Here is a 16,424-nt window from a genome sequence, read left to right as displayed (position 1 = left end):
TAAGAATGGGAAGTTATTTTTGCAACTAAAAATAGGGTTTGAATCTAAGTTTATTCCGTACCATTAATAGCAATTCAGCTCTAAGGAGGAAATTGTTTCTTAGATAACATTGAGATTACACATTAATAGAGTCTAGGGCTAGTTGGGCACATAGAGCTGTTGTGTCAGAGAATATGCATAGGGTGTAGCCTCATTAGCAGGAAAGGGAGGGAAATAGAGAAGAACAGAGGAAAGCCAATATAAGCAACTAAAGAACACTTCCAAACTTTCAACTTTCTCATCTCAGGATGCCTATGTACTCTTAAAAGTTTATGAGGTCACAAAGAGTTTGGGGGAGCTTTTTTATTTTTTACATTGGATTATATTGGTCATTATTTACCATATTAGAAATCACAACTGAAGATTTTTTCAAATTTGTTAGTTTACCTAAAAGTAAACCCATTTCATGATAATATAAATAACATTTTTAATGAAAAATACAAAATCAATTTGAAGAGTGGCATTGTTTTATGTCTTTGCCAATCTCTTTAATGTCTGATTTGATAGAAGATAATAGATTAGCTGTTGAATTCACTGTTATGAAATTATGCATAATAGGACTCTAGAAAACCCCACTGTACATACATGAGAGAATGAAAATGAAAAAGGAAAAGAAGATCTTAGTAGAAAATAGTTCTGGCCTTACAGGCTACCTGAAAGCCTCTGAGTACCTCCAGCGGCCTTCAGTCCCCACTTGGAGAAGTACTAGTCTGAAGTAATTTACTCTCCGTATGAACTACCCAGATGTACTACCATAATAATTACTACAAAGAAATTAGCAACTACAGACATTTTAAGAAAAAATCAAAAAGTCTGAGGTCTGAGGATAAATATGTCAGGCTATTTCCTGCTTGTTATCTTCCTACTTGCTGTTGTTGATGTCACCATTGTGATTTAAATTTCCTAGGGCAAATTCCACTCTATCCACACCTAGAGGAAAGTGGCTAGACATTCTTAGATTGCCCTGTGAAGACTTGGGAGTCATTAGATAAAGCAGTATCAGATGGAAAAATGATCCCTAAAATAACTAAGACAATAGGCAAGCCAGCAGATGATATCAGATAATGGTCTAGTATGCTGGGATGGTCACATTCCATATTTACTTTTTTCCAGTGGGCTGGAATTTATGGAAATCATGGCTGCCCTTTCTTTGAGTGGTTGGTTTTCCAAATGACATTTGTCATCTACCAGTCAAGATAAGTAATACTAGGTACTGTAAAGTCATTGGTAGTTAATACTTTGCTGCTCTTAAAAAAATCTATAAAATTTGCATTAAAATATGTAAATTTTGCATTGTTTCAAGTAGTGGTGAAGCAGGAACCCCATTCTCATTTATTTGAATATGTTTCTAAAATTCTTTTTGTTATTGTCACTGGTCACACTCATTTTTGTGTGCTCCTCTTCAGTCCCCAGCAGGACTCTATTCTTCTTCCCAAGATTAGCCCCATCCTCCTCTGCCTGTCCCAATATAGCAGCTGGAGGGCTGCCTTTCTAGACTGGGAATTCAGGCAGTGGGTGTACTCAGTTGAGATTCTCTGCTCACATGTGGCTTCCCTTAGTTCCATGCACCTTTCTTGTCACAAGGGAAAACCTTGGCTCTCGTTAATTCCAAAAGAAACATCTGTGTGTTGACATCATTTCAGACTCCTGAACTAAGTTTGTGAGGCTTTTTTCAGAGATGACCGGAAGTTGATCCCCTCCCTTTGTGGCTCCTTTGTGTATTTTCTGCTTAGATTTTGAGAGTTTCCAGAATGTCTTACAAACAACAAAATACAAACAACAAAATGGACTTTTTCATTCTAAGAAAGAATTTAACTTTACTACATATAAATGCATCCTATTTGCGTATTCCTAACCCTTTATAATCTTGGGAGTATTTTTTTTTTCCTCTTGAGACTGGCAGTTACTAAAACAAATCAGAACATATTTTTAAAGGTAGTTTCTATTTTTATTACAAATGCATTGGAAATTTTCAGATTCCATTTTTTTTTTTTCAGTAAATATTCAAAACCCTCCGCAGCATTCAAAGCCTTTGGTCAGCCAAGCTCATAGATAAGCCTGCAGAGGTACTTATTACAGATGCTTCACTATTTCTAGAACTCCATAGTACTACATTGTCAGAGAAAATCCAGATATGTCATTGCCACCCCTCTCCTTCAGCTGATGCAACTTTACCATTCTTCACCCAAACTGGAGATTTTGAAACCATCTTTCCTCCTCAAGCAGAGACACTGGGCAGTGAGGGGTGTAACAGCATTACAAATTAGAGAATCCTACAAGAGAGGAAAATAAGACCAAGAGAGATCTCAGGACTTTAACATTACAGATGAAATGTGTTCTCTTTACACCCCATTCTGTCCTCCTACAGTTCTCAGAGTGAATGTTCACTTGGTGAGGGTGGGAATGTGTCCCCTAAAGGGTGGGAATTTACCCCCTAAACTTGGAGGATGTGAGTCTACAGGATTTCCTTCTGAGTGACCTCATATCTATTATAGTCCTACATCTCATTGAAACTATGATGACTTTATTAAATTCAAATTGTGTGGTCAGTATCTCCCCCTCATACTTTATCTCTTCTAAGGAGTCTCTTCAAGTGTTTTTTCATAATGAAAATGTGTTCTTAGAAGGGCCTCTTACACTATAATAATGTCTGTAGAAGTAACCTATGTATCAGAGGCTTTGGGAGACTTTCACTGTCTTAAGGAAGATCTCTTATCCCTTCCCTCATCCTGCAGATGCTGCTGGCCGCAGGAGTATGTACCTTATGAGAGCAGTACTTTGCTTCCCTGAGTACTTATACGCAGTTTGTTCTCTTTTATCCAGACTCTGGTCACTGGCTATTAATTACTTTCACCTTGGAAAAGTAATTTTTGAGTTTATCCACCTTTCCCATTAGGAAAGTTTGTCTGTAAGTAATCTCTCCAACAGCCCAAGATTTAATGAGAGTACATACCTGTTGGCTGACAAATTATGGCAGTAATAAGAGATCCTATTTTTTATGGAATTATGAGTGGTAAATTAGTTCTTTGTTTTTCTTTAGAAGTCCAAATAGTTTGTAGTTTCTTTCTGTATTGACTTAGCCTCTTTTTGAGATAGTTTCATCATTAAGGGTGTGTGTGAGAGAGAAAGAGATAGAAATAAGAAATGAAAGAAATAATTTTGGAGGAATTTGAGGGGGAGATTACAATTTCAATCTGACCTTTAAATGTCACCCTTGTTTTCTTCATCCTGCTTTTTCAAAATCCTATTTTCACTCTCACTTCTATTGTGTCCTCTATATGCTCTCTATTATGTTAACTGGCCTGATGTCCTCTTAGAGTTTATTACCTGTATTAGACTTGACAGTGTAAGTCAAATATTAAGTTCTGGCAGTCCTTTAAAAGTAAATTGACTAGCTAGCAAAATAAGACAAGAAAAAGGGAAAAAGAAAAAAAGATATACAGATCAAAAGACACATCTTTTTACAGATGTCATTATGATCTATTTAGAAAGTCCCAAGGAATCCTTAAAAATAAAGTAAGAAAGAAGCACCAAGATGAAGTTGAATATCTTCTTCCGAGCCATTGGCTGCCAGAAACTCATTGAAGTGGACAATGAATGCAAATTTTGTACTTTTTACAAGAAACGTATGGCTATAGAAATTGCTGCTGACACTGGGTGAAGAATGGGAGGGTTATGTGGTCTGAATCAGTAGTGGAAATGACAAACAAGGTTTCCCACGAAGCAGGGTATCTTGACCCAAAACCATGTTCCCCTACTACTGAATAGGGGGCATTCCTGTTATAGACCAAGGCAAACTGGAGAGAGAAAGCACAAATCTGTTAGAGGTTACATTGTGGATACCATTCTGAGTGTTCTCAACTTGGTTATTGTAAAACAAGGAGAGAAGGATATTCCTGGACTTAATGAATACTACTATGCTTCATCAACTAGGACGCAAAAGAGCTAGTAGAATCTGCAAACTTCAATCTAAGGAAGATGATACTTGCCAATATGTTGTCAGAAAGCAGGGAAGTTAAAAAACCCAGGACCAAAGCATCAAAGATTCAGCATCTCATCACTCTACATGACTCACAACATAAGTTCCGGCATATTACTCTGAAGAAACTGTTTCTAAGAAGAATAAGGAAGAGGCTGCAGAATATTCCAAACTTTTGGCCAAGAGAATGCAAGAAGCCAAAGAAAAATGCCAGGAACAGATCACCAAGAGACTCAGGCTGTCCTCTCTATGAGCTTCTACTTCTGAATCCAGTCAAAAATATTTTTAAGCATAACAAAAAAGATCAGACATTCAAACTCTATTGAATTTTCATTGATGGAAACACATGTCATAAAAACGGGAAGTGGTGGAAGAAGTCTTTAAGAGATACATGAAAGTAAAGTTTTTTAAATTCAGAGACTGATATGACACTGCAATGATACTAGATGGCCAGCAAAGGTTTCTTTTGGGGGATGAATGACTCAGGAAATATATATATTAATAAATATATATATATATATTACCTTTGCAGAAAGTATAACTTAGGGTAAATAAAATAACTACCACTATTTTTAAAAAGAAGAAGAAAGAAATACCTGAGGTTTTTCATATTCAGAATATATAAAGAACTCTCAAAACTCAATAGTAAATAAAGACATTCACAGAAACAAAGAGTCTGATTAGAAAATAGGAAAAGAACATGAAGATAGAGGATATACATCATGGCAGATTAGCAAGTAAAAAGGTGCTTACCATCACTAGCCTTTAGGAAAAAGTAAATCAAGACCTTGGTGAGATGCCTCTACAGTTCTGTTAAGAATATTAAAGTACAAATATGATAACACCAAATACTAGTGAGGATTCAAAGAAACTGAATCTCTCATATATTGCTGATTGGCTATAAAGTGGTGCGGCCACCTGTATGAAAATATTTAGTGGTTTCTTAAAAGAATTAAATGTACAATTACCCAGTAACCCAGCAGTTACACTTCTGAATATTAATCCAAAGAAATAAAGATTTTATGTTCACACAAAAATTTGTATACAGCAACCTTGGAAGCTGAGGCAGGAGGATTGCAAGTTTCGGCCCAACCTTAGCAGTTTAGGGAGGCTATAGGCAACTTAGTGAGATCCTGTTTCAACATTTAAAAGGAATTTTTTAAAATGGGCTGAAGATGTAGCTTAGTGGGAAAGCATCCCTGAGTTCAATTCCCAGTGTAAAAAAAAAAAAAATATATATATATATATATATATATATATATATATATATATATATATATACACACACACACACATACATGCAATTTGTTCATGGCAGCAGTTTTTAGAATAGCTGAACATGGAAACAACCCAAATGTCCACCAATTGATGACTAGATGAATAAAATGTCCTTTACCCATCCTGTGGAATGTTATTCAGTCATAAAAATGAACAAAGTGGCCAGGCACAGTGGTGCATGCCTGTAAATCCAGTCACTTGGGAACCTGAAACAGGAGGATCACAAGTTCAAGGCCAGCCTGGGAAACTTTCCAGGACCTGGTCTTGAAATAAAAACAAAAAGGATTGGGGATGTAGCTCAGTAATAGAGCACCCTTGGATTTAATACCCAGTACCCTCCCCCACATAAAGGAACAAAGTGTTGATATTTTCTGAGGGATGTACCTCAAAACTATGCCAAAGGAAAGAGGCCATCTCTCTCACAAGTGTGCACAAGCACACACACACACACACACACACACACACACACACATTCAAAGCCACATATGGTATGAATCCATTTATAAGAAATGTCCAGAACAGGCAAATTTATTAAGACAGAAAGTAAAGTAATGGTTGTCTGGGGCTAGAAAGAATGAGAGTAACTGTTTAATGGATACTAATATTGGTGGTTGCACAACTTGTAAGACTACACTAATAACCAGTATAAGTATACTGCACACTTTTTAAATGGGTGGAATTTTTGATATGTGAATTATCTCAAATTTCAAAATTGTATTTGTACTTGTTATATTCCTAAGGTACAATAAAGAACTTGGGACATTCCTCTTGTGTCATACTTCACACAGAAGGGAGTAGTGTTTTTTAAAGTGAACTATCAATTATCTCTAGAGACAGAAAACCAATCAAAATACTTGGCATTTACTTGTCACAGTAAATTTAATTTTTGTGGCACAATAAAATTTACCATTTTAACCATTTGAAGTATATAATTTGGTAAACAAAATTTACCATGTTCACATATTTTTATCTTTCCCTTTAAAATGTACATTGGTTTCTATAAATAGAATTATGGCTTTAGATGCTTTTGGTTTCCAGGTTGGAGGTTAGGGAAGCTTGTGTGAGCTCAGCCTGATTCTGCTCCTTCTTGTGTCTCCTGCTTCCTGAAGCATCCACTTGTCTTTCAGCCTGTGCTTTCTGCCCAAGACTGTCCCCAATGCCTGTGCCATCCTCCTCCATGTGTCCTACCTGTTTCCAGATCTTCCTCTCTTTTCTTACTTATCACATGCAACTGACTTTAAGGAGACAGCTGAGAGGGTGAGGGGAAACCATGATCGGCTATGGTGAGAAGTGCAGCTTTTCCCTGTTTGATGGTCAGCAATATTGACCCATTCCACCTTTGCCATCTGGAAGGGAATCTGCCCAGGGAACTGCTGTCAGAGAGCTGTGGCCATTGCAAAGCCTATAAATAGGAGCAGGTGGGGAGCCAGATTCTCATCCTGTCTGCTTTGGTTTTCAAACACAGAGGTTAAGAATGACAGAATTCTATCAAATACCTGTAAACATTTTTGTCACAGTTTGAAGTTCCAAATTTTGCTGCATATTCATTATATATTCTATAAATTAAGGAATATCCCAAGAAATTTATTCTGGCATAATGATGTTACCTTGTTTTTTTTCTTGTGGTTCTGGGGAGTGAACCCAGGTCCTTTCACATGCTAAGCACACATTCCACCACTAAGCTACACCCCCAGCCTCAAACTATTTTTAATCATATCACAATCATATGGATATTATTTGTATGTCCTTTTTCTCTATTTAAACATTTATTTTAAAAAATTTTTAAATTAAAATGTTTATTAACTTTTTAAAAGACAAATTAAGGTAGTCTGTCCCTATTAGACAGCCTGTTTGCTGTTTAAAAATATTTTAGGTGAGGAGGGTTTGGGGATGGGAAGGATGATTCAATGAGACAGACATTATATACTTGTATGATTGCATTTCCATTGTGACTCTACACCATGTAGAGGAAGGAGAAGTTGTGCTCCATTTGTGTACAATGTGTCAAAATGCATTCTACTGTCATATATAATTAATTTGAACAAATTAAAAACTAAAATAATAAAAAAAATTTCTAAAAGGGTGCTGGGGATATAGCTTAGTGCTAGAGGACTTGCCTGGCACGTGAGGCTCTGGGTTCTATCCCCAGCACTGCAGAAATCAAACCAAAAAATATTTTAAAGGAATGGCTTTTTAAAATATTTTTTTTACTTGATGATAGACCTTTATTTTGTTTATTTATATTTGGTGCTGAGAATAGAACATACCAGGCAAGTGCGCTACCACTGAGCCACAGCCCTAGCCCTAGGAATGGCTTTTATTTATTTATTTTTTTTTAGTTGTAATTGGACACAATACCTTTATTTTATTTATTTTTATGTGGTGCTGAGGATCGAACCCAACATCTCGTGCATGCTAGACAAGCGCTCTACCACTGAGCCACAGCCCCTAGGAATGGCTTTTTAAAATAATGTTTCTTCTATAATAAAATGAAATCTTATGCAGAAATGAATAGTAAGGGATGAAATGTAGTGAAAAGAACATACACTTTGTGCCAAAGTTTAACTTCTGCACCAAGTTTGTCCTCAGCAGAGGTACATGAATGTTTGAGCTGCCCGAGATGAAGACTCAAGTTCACAAAGCAACAACAGCCACCTGAACCATCTCTACTTTTAAAAAATAGTTAAGAAGCTGATTTTAAGAAATTTTTATTTAACATATACTCTTTCTTATCTAGGAGACTGCATTAAAAATAATAATAATAAGGATCAAATGTCCAAAATTTTAAAAATTAGCCACTTACCTTCTTCTAAATAAGTAAGCAATCAACTCTTCTAAGGCTGTTTGTCATAGAACAGCATTTCTTAAAGCAGATTGCAAGAGATACTATTCGTGATTATACCAAAAAGTGTTTCTTGATTGTAAGCTAAAGAATCTTTTGTTTCACAGGACATCACAGGTGTCTTTTTTCAGAGTTTCCCAGGGCCCGCACCCCGGTACTGAGAATTGAACTCAGGGACATTTGACCATGGAGCCACATCCCTAGTCCTATTTTATATTTTATTTAGAGACAGGGTCTCACTGAGTTGCTTAGCGTCTCAGCCTCCCACACCAATTCGTGTCTTCATACATGTACTTTGAATAATAATGTCCATCACATTCCACCATCATTTCTAACCCATGCCCTCTCCCTTCCCCTCTAACCCCTCTGCCCTATAGAGTTCATCTATTCCTCCCATGCTCCCTCTCCTTATCCCTCTATGAATCAGCCTCCTTATATCAAAGAAAACATTCGTCATTTGGTTTTTTGGGATTGGCTAACTTCACTTAGCATTATCTTCTAACTCCATCCATTTACCTGCAAATGCCATGATTTTATTCTCTTTTATTGCTGAGTAAAATTCCATTGTGTATATATGCCACATTTTTTTTTATCCATTCATCTACTAAAGGGCATCTAGGTTGGTTCCACAATTTAGCTATTGTGAAGTGTGCTGCTATAAACATTGATGTGGCTGGGTCCTTAAAGTATGCTGTTTTTAAGTCCTTTGGGTATAGACTGAGGAGAGGGACAGCTGGATCAAATGGTGGTCCTTTTTTTTTTAGTTGTCGATGGACCTTTATTTATATGTGGTGCTGAGAATCGAACCCTAGGCAAGTGTTCTACCACTGAGCTATAACCCCAGCCCTGGGCCTATAGCATTTTAAAGTTCTGCCAACACCCAGTGGGAACCCATAGCCACACTTCAGGCATCCTCTACACAGCAACCTCACTGAGCAGAGTCTTGCTTTTGTGGAGTGAACGTCACAGGACACTTTTTGAGAAGCTACAAGAATTTAGGGAAATTGATGATGTTTTGGAGTTTCTTGGGTTTTTTGTTGTTTTGTTTTCATTTTGTAATGAAAACAGACTCGTGTATGCTAGGAGTATGCTCTACCATCTACCAATGAAGTATATCCCCAGTCCCTTGTATATATTTTTTTCTATTCTACACAAAGAAGAGAATCTTGCATTCATTTTGTATCATACTTTTTTTGTGTGTGTATGGTATGAGATATTGAAGCTCACACAAGCTAGGCAAATGCTCTAACTTCCACTGAACTACATCTCCCGCCCTTTTTATTTTATTTTGAGACATGATCTTTCTAAGTTGCCTAAACTAACCTCAAACTTTTAATCCTCCTGCCCCAGCCTACCTAACAGCAAAGATTATAGGCTTGCTCCACCGCATTCCATCTAATGACAAATAATTTTAACAGTGTTTTCTTGTCCCAGGACACCAGGGCTCTTCAGTTTGATTGATACCATATGGCCCCCAGCAATACCCCTAAAAGCACCCGGCCATAGTCAGCCCTGTGAAGAGGTAGGTACAACACCAGGGAGCCCTCCATCCTCAGGTTGCTCTGTGCCAGCCACTGAGCCAGGGCTCTCACCATTGCTCCATGACCCCACAGTGGCAACAGGAATCCCTCTGTACCTAGGCCCTTTGTGGTGGTATGTGAATACAAGGTAGGACTAGGATTGGGATTTTCTCTTCTCATTCGGGAGCCCAGTCTATGGCTGCTTTCCCTTCCATGCTATACAATATGCTTCTCAGGTTAATTTATGATGAATTTTTAAACAGCAGTCCTCACACACTGTTATAACAGTCAGAGTCTTAGCCTCATTATAAACTAGGCAATATTTTCCCACCCCTTCCAATCACTCATGAAACCAGCACTTAGTTACCAATTTACAGTAGGAATACAATGAAATCTGTAAATATTCCTACAACCATGAGGGTAGCTAGGAATGTCCATTCCTACCCTATCAAATTATTTATGGTAGTAGCTCAAAGGCAGAAAAAATGGGTTAAAAAGTTTCTCCTTCTCTCCTTCCTGGGCCTTGTCCAGGAGGCTAGCCTGTGGTTGCTTTGGGTCATAGATGCCTAAGCTGAAAAAGGAAATATGTCTTTGTATAGCTGACTTCAGTGGAGTGCTACATTGATGAACTTGTCCTGTCAGTCCAATAGTAGGTGTCAAAAATGCCCATATATAGATTAACAAGATGTTGAAGAATAGATTTCTAAAATGAAATCTTAAATTGATAATAAATTAAGAAATACAGATGTTCTTATGCTTGGTCCCAAAAGTAAATAATGTAACCTACTTCTTGTATAACCTTCCAGAGAGGGTACACATCTATAAGTAAATATGTATATAAGAAAAAATAGATTGGAATGATGTATTTGAGTGTTTTAATACTTCATTCATGTTCTACCTTTGCCTTCATTTTAAGCAGGTCAAAAGTCACCTGCCTCCTCCTTCCTTCTGTTACGTCCTCTCAGTTCATCCCAATCTCGGTCAAATTGATATGATTGAAGGAGACTCCATATCTAAGCTTCACCAGCCTCCAATTCTCCATTGCCTAAGAGATATTCTCCAGGTAACATCTTTGTTTCTAACGAGTTCTTTAGTACTTTTGCCATGGTTGTATACTTTGGATGATGTTACCAGTCTTTCTCAATGTTTTTCCAGACTGACAATCTGGGTGCCCGCTGCAGTTTCTATGCCAGAGTGATTTATCAAAGACCACAGGTAACATTCTCTCATTCTCCCTGTCTCCCTCTGTCATAAGGATAATCTTTTAGAAATTAATGGAGTGTCAAAATACAAAAGTACATTTAAAATCCAGGTGAACATGATCCAGCTGAAGGGGTAGTACATTCATTCCAGCACAGGTGTGGACTACCAGCTTCTACCATGCTAAGTACTAGGATATTTAAAAAAAAAAAAAAACAGGTGTAGCTCTGCCCTTGAAGATTTTAGCCCTATATTATTTGTTAAATTCTGACACGTAGGCAGGTTGAAGAAAGGAAATAGAAGCTGAAATCTCAATTATGTGGTAGAATTGGGAATCTTAAGATTGTGTTCATCCACTCTGGGAACACTTCTGGGACTCTTCTACGGTAGAAGAGTCCTCTTCCCTGTGGTCCCTTTGAGGCCTTGGGAAGTTCTAGGAAGTGGCAATTTAGAGGAGTTTGCTATTGGATCAGCTAGGAGTAGACGAGGTAAAAAGTTGTCCTTGGCAATCTGAATATATGAACTAAGTTCTCCAAGACATCACTCTGGCCTTGGATGGTAAAGGAACCACTCTCAAAGGCTACTCATCTTGTGGGACTCAGAGGTGATCCTATCTGTCAAGCTCTTGTCCACTCATGAGTAATATGCTCCAGTGTGGAAGAGAATGAGAAGAGAATGAGAGGACCCCTATGCACTGCCCCCAGGGTGTGCAAGGGAAGCAGACAGCACCCTGGTGCCATTGCTGCTGCCACTGCACCTGTGGCCAGGCAGGTTGGAATGCCAGGAAATTGCCTGTGGAAGAAGCTGAAGCCTGGGCAGGTAGCCTGGACTGGGCCAGCCAGGCACCCAACACCACCAAGGACAGAAGTGGCAGAGTGCAGATGTGGCCCCAGGGACAATCTTTTAACAAATCTATACTTGGTTTATAAAGGTTTGACACTCACCACTCTGGCTTTTCTTTTTGTTATAAAGTATTCCAAAGCAAATGCTGGATCTCATGGCATTTCATGTCTTCACTCCTGATGTGAATCTAGCCAAGAGTGGTGGTGCATGCCCATAATCGCAGCACCTTGGGAGTCTGAGGTAGATGGATCTCAAGTTGAAGGCCAGTCTCAGCAACTTACCAAGACCCCATCTCAAAATTTAGAAATGAAAAGGACTGGGGGTGAGCTCAGTGGTATAGCACCCCAAGATCAATTTCCAATTTCACAACAATAAAAGTAAAAATAAATCTCTAAGAAACATGTATGCTTTATATATGGCCACAGCTCAGCTGCCTGGTTGGGAGCCTTTCTTTTATACATAAAGTATCTGAAGTTATTTTCTATGGAGTATCTATTTTAAACAATGTTTTTTTCATGTCTCTAATCATCCATAGGTGATAGGCAATGGAAGAGCTATAAGATGACTAAAATAATATATTTCTTAACCTCTAATTAAGTTATCGAGTTGCCTATAGAAAAATATCACTAAAATTGTGCTATCATAGTGTGATACTACTTCATCTACTTCAGGAGTGATCATCTACTTCAGGAGTGGGCAGACTGTGCTTATAACAGGCCAGATCATCAATGTTTTAGGTTTCTTGGGTCACATGGTTTCTGTAACAATTAGTCAGCTCAAACTCCCAAACCACTGGGATTACATGTGCGCCCCTGCACCCAGCTAGGGTTAATTCTTGATGTACATTCTGTTGGTTTGCACTGCACATGTGTATACAGACAGGTATGCACCATTATAATATCATTTCAGTGCCCCAAAAGTCATCTGTGCTCTATTTATCCCTTCCTCCCCAACCCTTAGCAACCACTAAACTTTTTACTCTTTCCAAAGTTTTGCCTACTCCAGAGTGTTATATAATTAAAATCACAGTGAGTAGCCTTCTTAGACTACTTTTTTTCACTTCATCCTAGGCACTTAAGCTTCTGTCTTTTCATGACTTGATAGCTCATTTCTCATTAATACTGAATAACAGTCCATTGTCTGGAAGTGCCAACATCTATTTATCCATTCAGCTACTGAAGGACATCTTGTTTCTTCCAAGTTTGGGCAATTATAAATAAGACACCTATTTTTAATAAAATTTTAGCAAGAACTTGGTAGTAGCACTGTTTTAAATAATTGGCTAATAGTATCTTTTTATAGAAGATAAAGATAAGAAGATTTCTTGTTACTGACTTTTTTCATACTCCTATAATATAGATAATTTTATAGTTAATTAAAAGGTTTGGGTACATTAGTATCTGGAAAGATAGACCTTAGCCCAAATCCCAAGTATTCATAAAGAGTATTTTAAAATCCTTGAAGAATGTCAGAATTCCCACCATTTCTTAACTTTGTAGAAATCTTTACCCTTCCTGATAATATCTACTAATTTTTTAAATTTTGGTTTTGCTAATTGTTTTAAAAATAACCTTTGTAACTCCAGGATCTGATACAGGGTCATGCAGTATGCTCAGGTCATATCTCTTTCATCTTTCTTAGATGGAATACTTATTTATCTTTGCTTATGTTTTGGCTTTTTGTTTTTGTGGTTCTGGGGATTATAACCAGGGGGCTTTGTACATGCAAGCAAGGATTCTACCACTGAGCCACATTGCCAGCCCAACCTTGAGATTTTTCAAAAAATAAAAACCAGTTACTTAGTAGAATGTCCCTTGGTTTAGGTTTATCTGATGCTATCTCTTGAACAGATTAGATTATACATTCTAACATTCTCTACAGAAATACCACATAAAAATACTATGTTCAGGGCTGGGGTTTTGGCTCAGTGATAGAGCGCTTGCCTGGCATGTATGAGGCACTAGGTTTGATCCTTGGCACCACATAAAAATGAAAATAAAGGTATAAAAAAATGTCATGTCTATTAAAATATATATATATATTATGTTCTGCCAGGCACAGTGGCTTATGCCTGTAATCCCAGCAGCTCAGGAGGCTGAGGCAGAAGGATCACAAGTTCAAAGCCAGACTCAGCAATGGCCAGGTGCTATGCAACTCAATGAGACCCTGTCTAAATAAAATACAAAATAGAGCTGGGGATGTGGCTCAGTGGTTGAGGGCCCCTGAATTCAATCCCCAGTACCTCCCCGCAAAAAAATACTGTGTTCATATCAAGAGACATATAGTTTATTTGTCCCAGAAAGAATTGTAATGTTTTATCAATTGGTCAAGATGGTGTTTCCATGATTTTTCACTTTGAAGTCAAAAAATAAATATTTCATGGGGATAAGGAAAGATGGTGGACTAAGATAAACATCATTACCCTAGGTACATGTTATAAAGACATAAATGGTCTGACTCTACTTAGTGTAGTGTTACAGCCAGAGAAATGAAAAATTGTGCTCCACTTGTGTACTGTGAATCAAAATGTATTCTGCTATCATGTAGAACAAATTAGAACAAATTAATTAATTAATTATAAATAAATATTTTACTTATTAATAAGCATTTTGTGGAAAGATACTTTGAGACTATAAATATCTTAATATTATTTCTTGTACATTTATTAGCTGACATTCAGCATTGATTAGGAGCTTTTCATTTTGCTGATTTATTTCTGTAGTCATTTATTTATGTCAGTATAGACTAATGGATTAGTTTTTTATTCAGTAAGTTATAATCTGTTTTGGTTGTTCATTTTGATGCTCAAATTTTACCAGATTTAGGCTGGCTCCTATATCTTTTAGACATGTTTCCATCATTCTTTGAGTCCTCCCTTATTTTTGACACAATATTTCAGAGTCATCTTGACATTTTATGCTTTAGAATCAGCCCTCATTTCAAGGAGCCCTGGTTGATATCAATGGAAAATGGTATTTAGAAGCCAGGGTCTAGGTTCTAGCTACATTTGCTGCTATTGGGATGTTATTGTTTGTAGGTCCTCTCATTGAATAGTGCAAGGAGACATATGTATATATTCATGCACTCATGCACACATGCACACCCACATCCATATCTACTTCTATATTTAGATTTATTTAGAGTTGTGATTTCACACCAACACAACTAACCATAGACCATTACCACAGAATTTACTCCTGTCTTCCCCACTTCTGTATGTATAAATCCCTCTTCAACAGAGAGAAAACTAGCTCCATTGTCCTCAGTATTACTTAATGCAGTTTCCTGTATATAATCAACCTCCCAAACATGCAGACTACCTTCTCCTTCCCAATCCACAGTTCTAGACCACGGAGTTCACCTCTGTTGAGTTCTATTAGCCAACCATGTGTAATTCTCAGCTTCACCTGACAGTCCATGCCAGCAAAACAAGCTGACCCTCAAGCTAGCCATGCCCTCAGGCCCTAGCCCTATTATCTGTCTTTGGTCCATTTGTATCTACTACGTCCTAATCCCTGGCCAATGGGCAGGGGAAGACTGCCAGTTCAATAGAACTTGGAAGGACATTATAACTTTTGCAGATTAGGGGAAAATTTATAATTAAAGTAAAGAAGACAAAAAAATAAGAAAAATAAAAGCTGTTACAGATACAGATATTTATGACACCTACTTTATACCAAGGTCCTGTACAAAAAGTCTGTTGGTGAGTGAGATCTAGTCTTAACCCTCAGGAAACTTGCAGCTACTCTAAGAGAAGAATGTGTATGCTCTAGATAAAAGATAGCATTCTAGGTATACAAACTCAGAACAAGAAAGAATGAACAATAAAATTTACCTGAGTAGGTCAGAAGACAAGTAGAGCACTGCCTGCAAAGTGTGGGTTGTATTCCAACAAAGGAATCCATTAAACAGGTGCACAGTTGGGCACACAGCTATGTTAATGGGGCTAGTGACCCGTGTGCTAAGTCTATAGTATGTTTTTGGGGTTGAGTTTGGTTTGGTTTGGTTGTAAACTGGGGATTGACTCAAAGGGCACTTAATCACTGAGCTACATCCATAATCCTTTTTATTTTATTTTGAGGCAAGATCTCACTAAGTTTCTTGTGCTGACCTCAAATTTGGTTCCTCCTGCCTTGGCCTGCTGAGTCACTGTGATTATAGACATGTGCCACCATGCCCAAACTCCTGTTGTGTATTTTAAAGTATTTTGAAATAATAACTTGTTAGTGATAATGATTATTAAGATTGTTGCTTTTAAAAATTAATTTTGGATATAAGAATAGTTAATAGTCTTTACTTTGAACTTGTAGCTGAAGAGTCTGCTTCTTTTGGCACAAAAGGAGATTTGGCTGTTGGTGACTGACATCACCCTGCAAATGAAGGATGGGAATGACCACCACCTCCCCAAAATCTTGCCAGTTTGTGTGACCCCCTCATGTGTCCTGGGTCCAGAAATCCTAGAAGCACTCTCCACGGCTGCACCTCATAGCATCCTCTTCAGGGATGCTCTCCGAGACCAGGGTGTGCTTGCATCTTCTCCACAGTCTTGATTGGGGTGACTGATCAGTGTCCATATGATGTCTCCTATGGCTTCCAAATGCATCTTGCTCAGCACTGCTGGCACCATCACATAGCCCAAGACAGACATGACCTGTGCCCTGCAGAGGCCCATGTTACCAGTTTAGGCTTTTGCTGAGCCCTGTTCATGGCTATCTGCACAGTA

At 37.8% G+C, this 16,424-nt stretch overlaps 1 protein-coding gene and 1 pseudogene across 3 annotated transcripts in view; both read left to right on the top strand.

Annotated features, from left to right (window-relative positions):
- Spidr (scaffold protein involved in DNA repair) overlaps positions 1-16,424 on the top strand; it is a 391,802-nt gene that overhangs the window by 355,571 nt on the left and 19,807 nt on the right. For 2 of the 3 annotated variants that reach the window (XM_071602380.1, XM_071602381.1), the window contains 4 exons: positions 9,573-9,660; positions 10,575-10,721; positions 10,814-10,873; positions 16,012-16,222. In XM_071602380.1, the coding sequence (XP_071458481.1) occupies positions 9,573-9,660; positions 10,575-10,721; positions 10,814-10,873; positions 16,012-16,222 (506 nt within the window). The remainder of the gene's footprint in view (positions 1-9,572; positions 9,661-10,574; positions 10,722-10,813; positions 10,874-16,011; positions 16,223-16,424) is intronic. The other variant, XM_027932800.2, reaches the window with a different exon arrangement.
- Positions 3,475-4,307, top strand: LOC139702109 (small ribosomal subunit protein eS6-like; annotated as a pseudogene).

This window comes from Marmota flaviventris, chromosome 15, assembly GCF_047511675.1.
Source record: "Marmota flaviventris isolate mMarFla1 chromosome 15, mMarFla1.hap1, whole genome shotgun sequence".
In the NCBI taxonomy this organism is placed as follows: Eukaryota; Metazoa; Chordata; class Mammalia; order Rodentia; family Sciuridae; genus Marmota; species Marmota flaviventris.
Note: the sequence above shows the minus strand (reverse complement) of the source record. Positions and strands in the feature narration are given on the sequence as shown.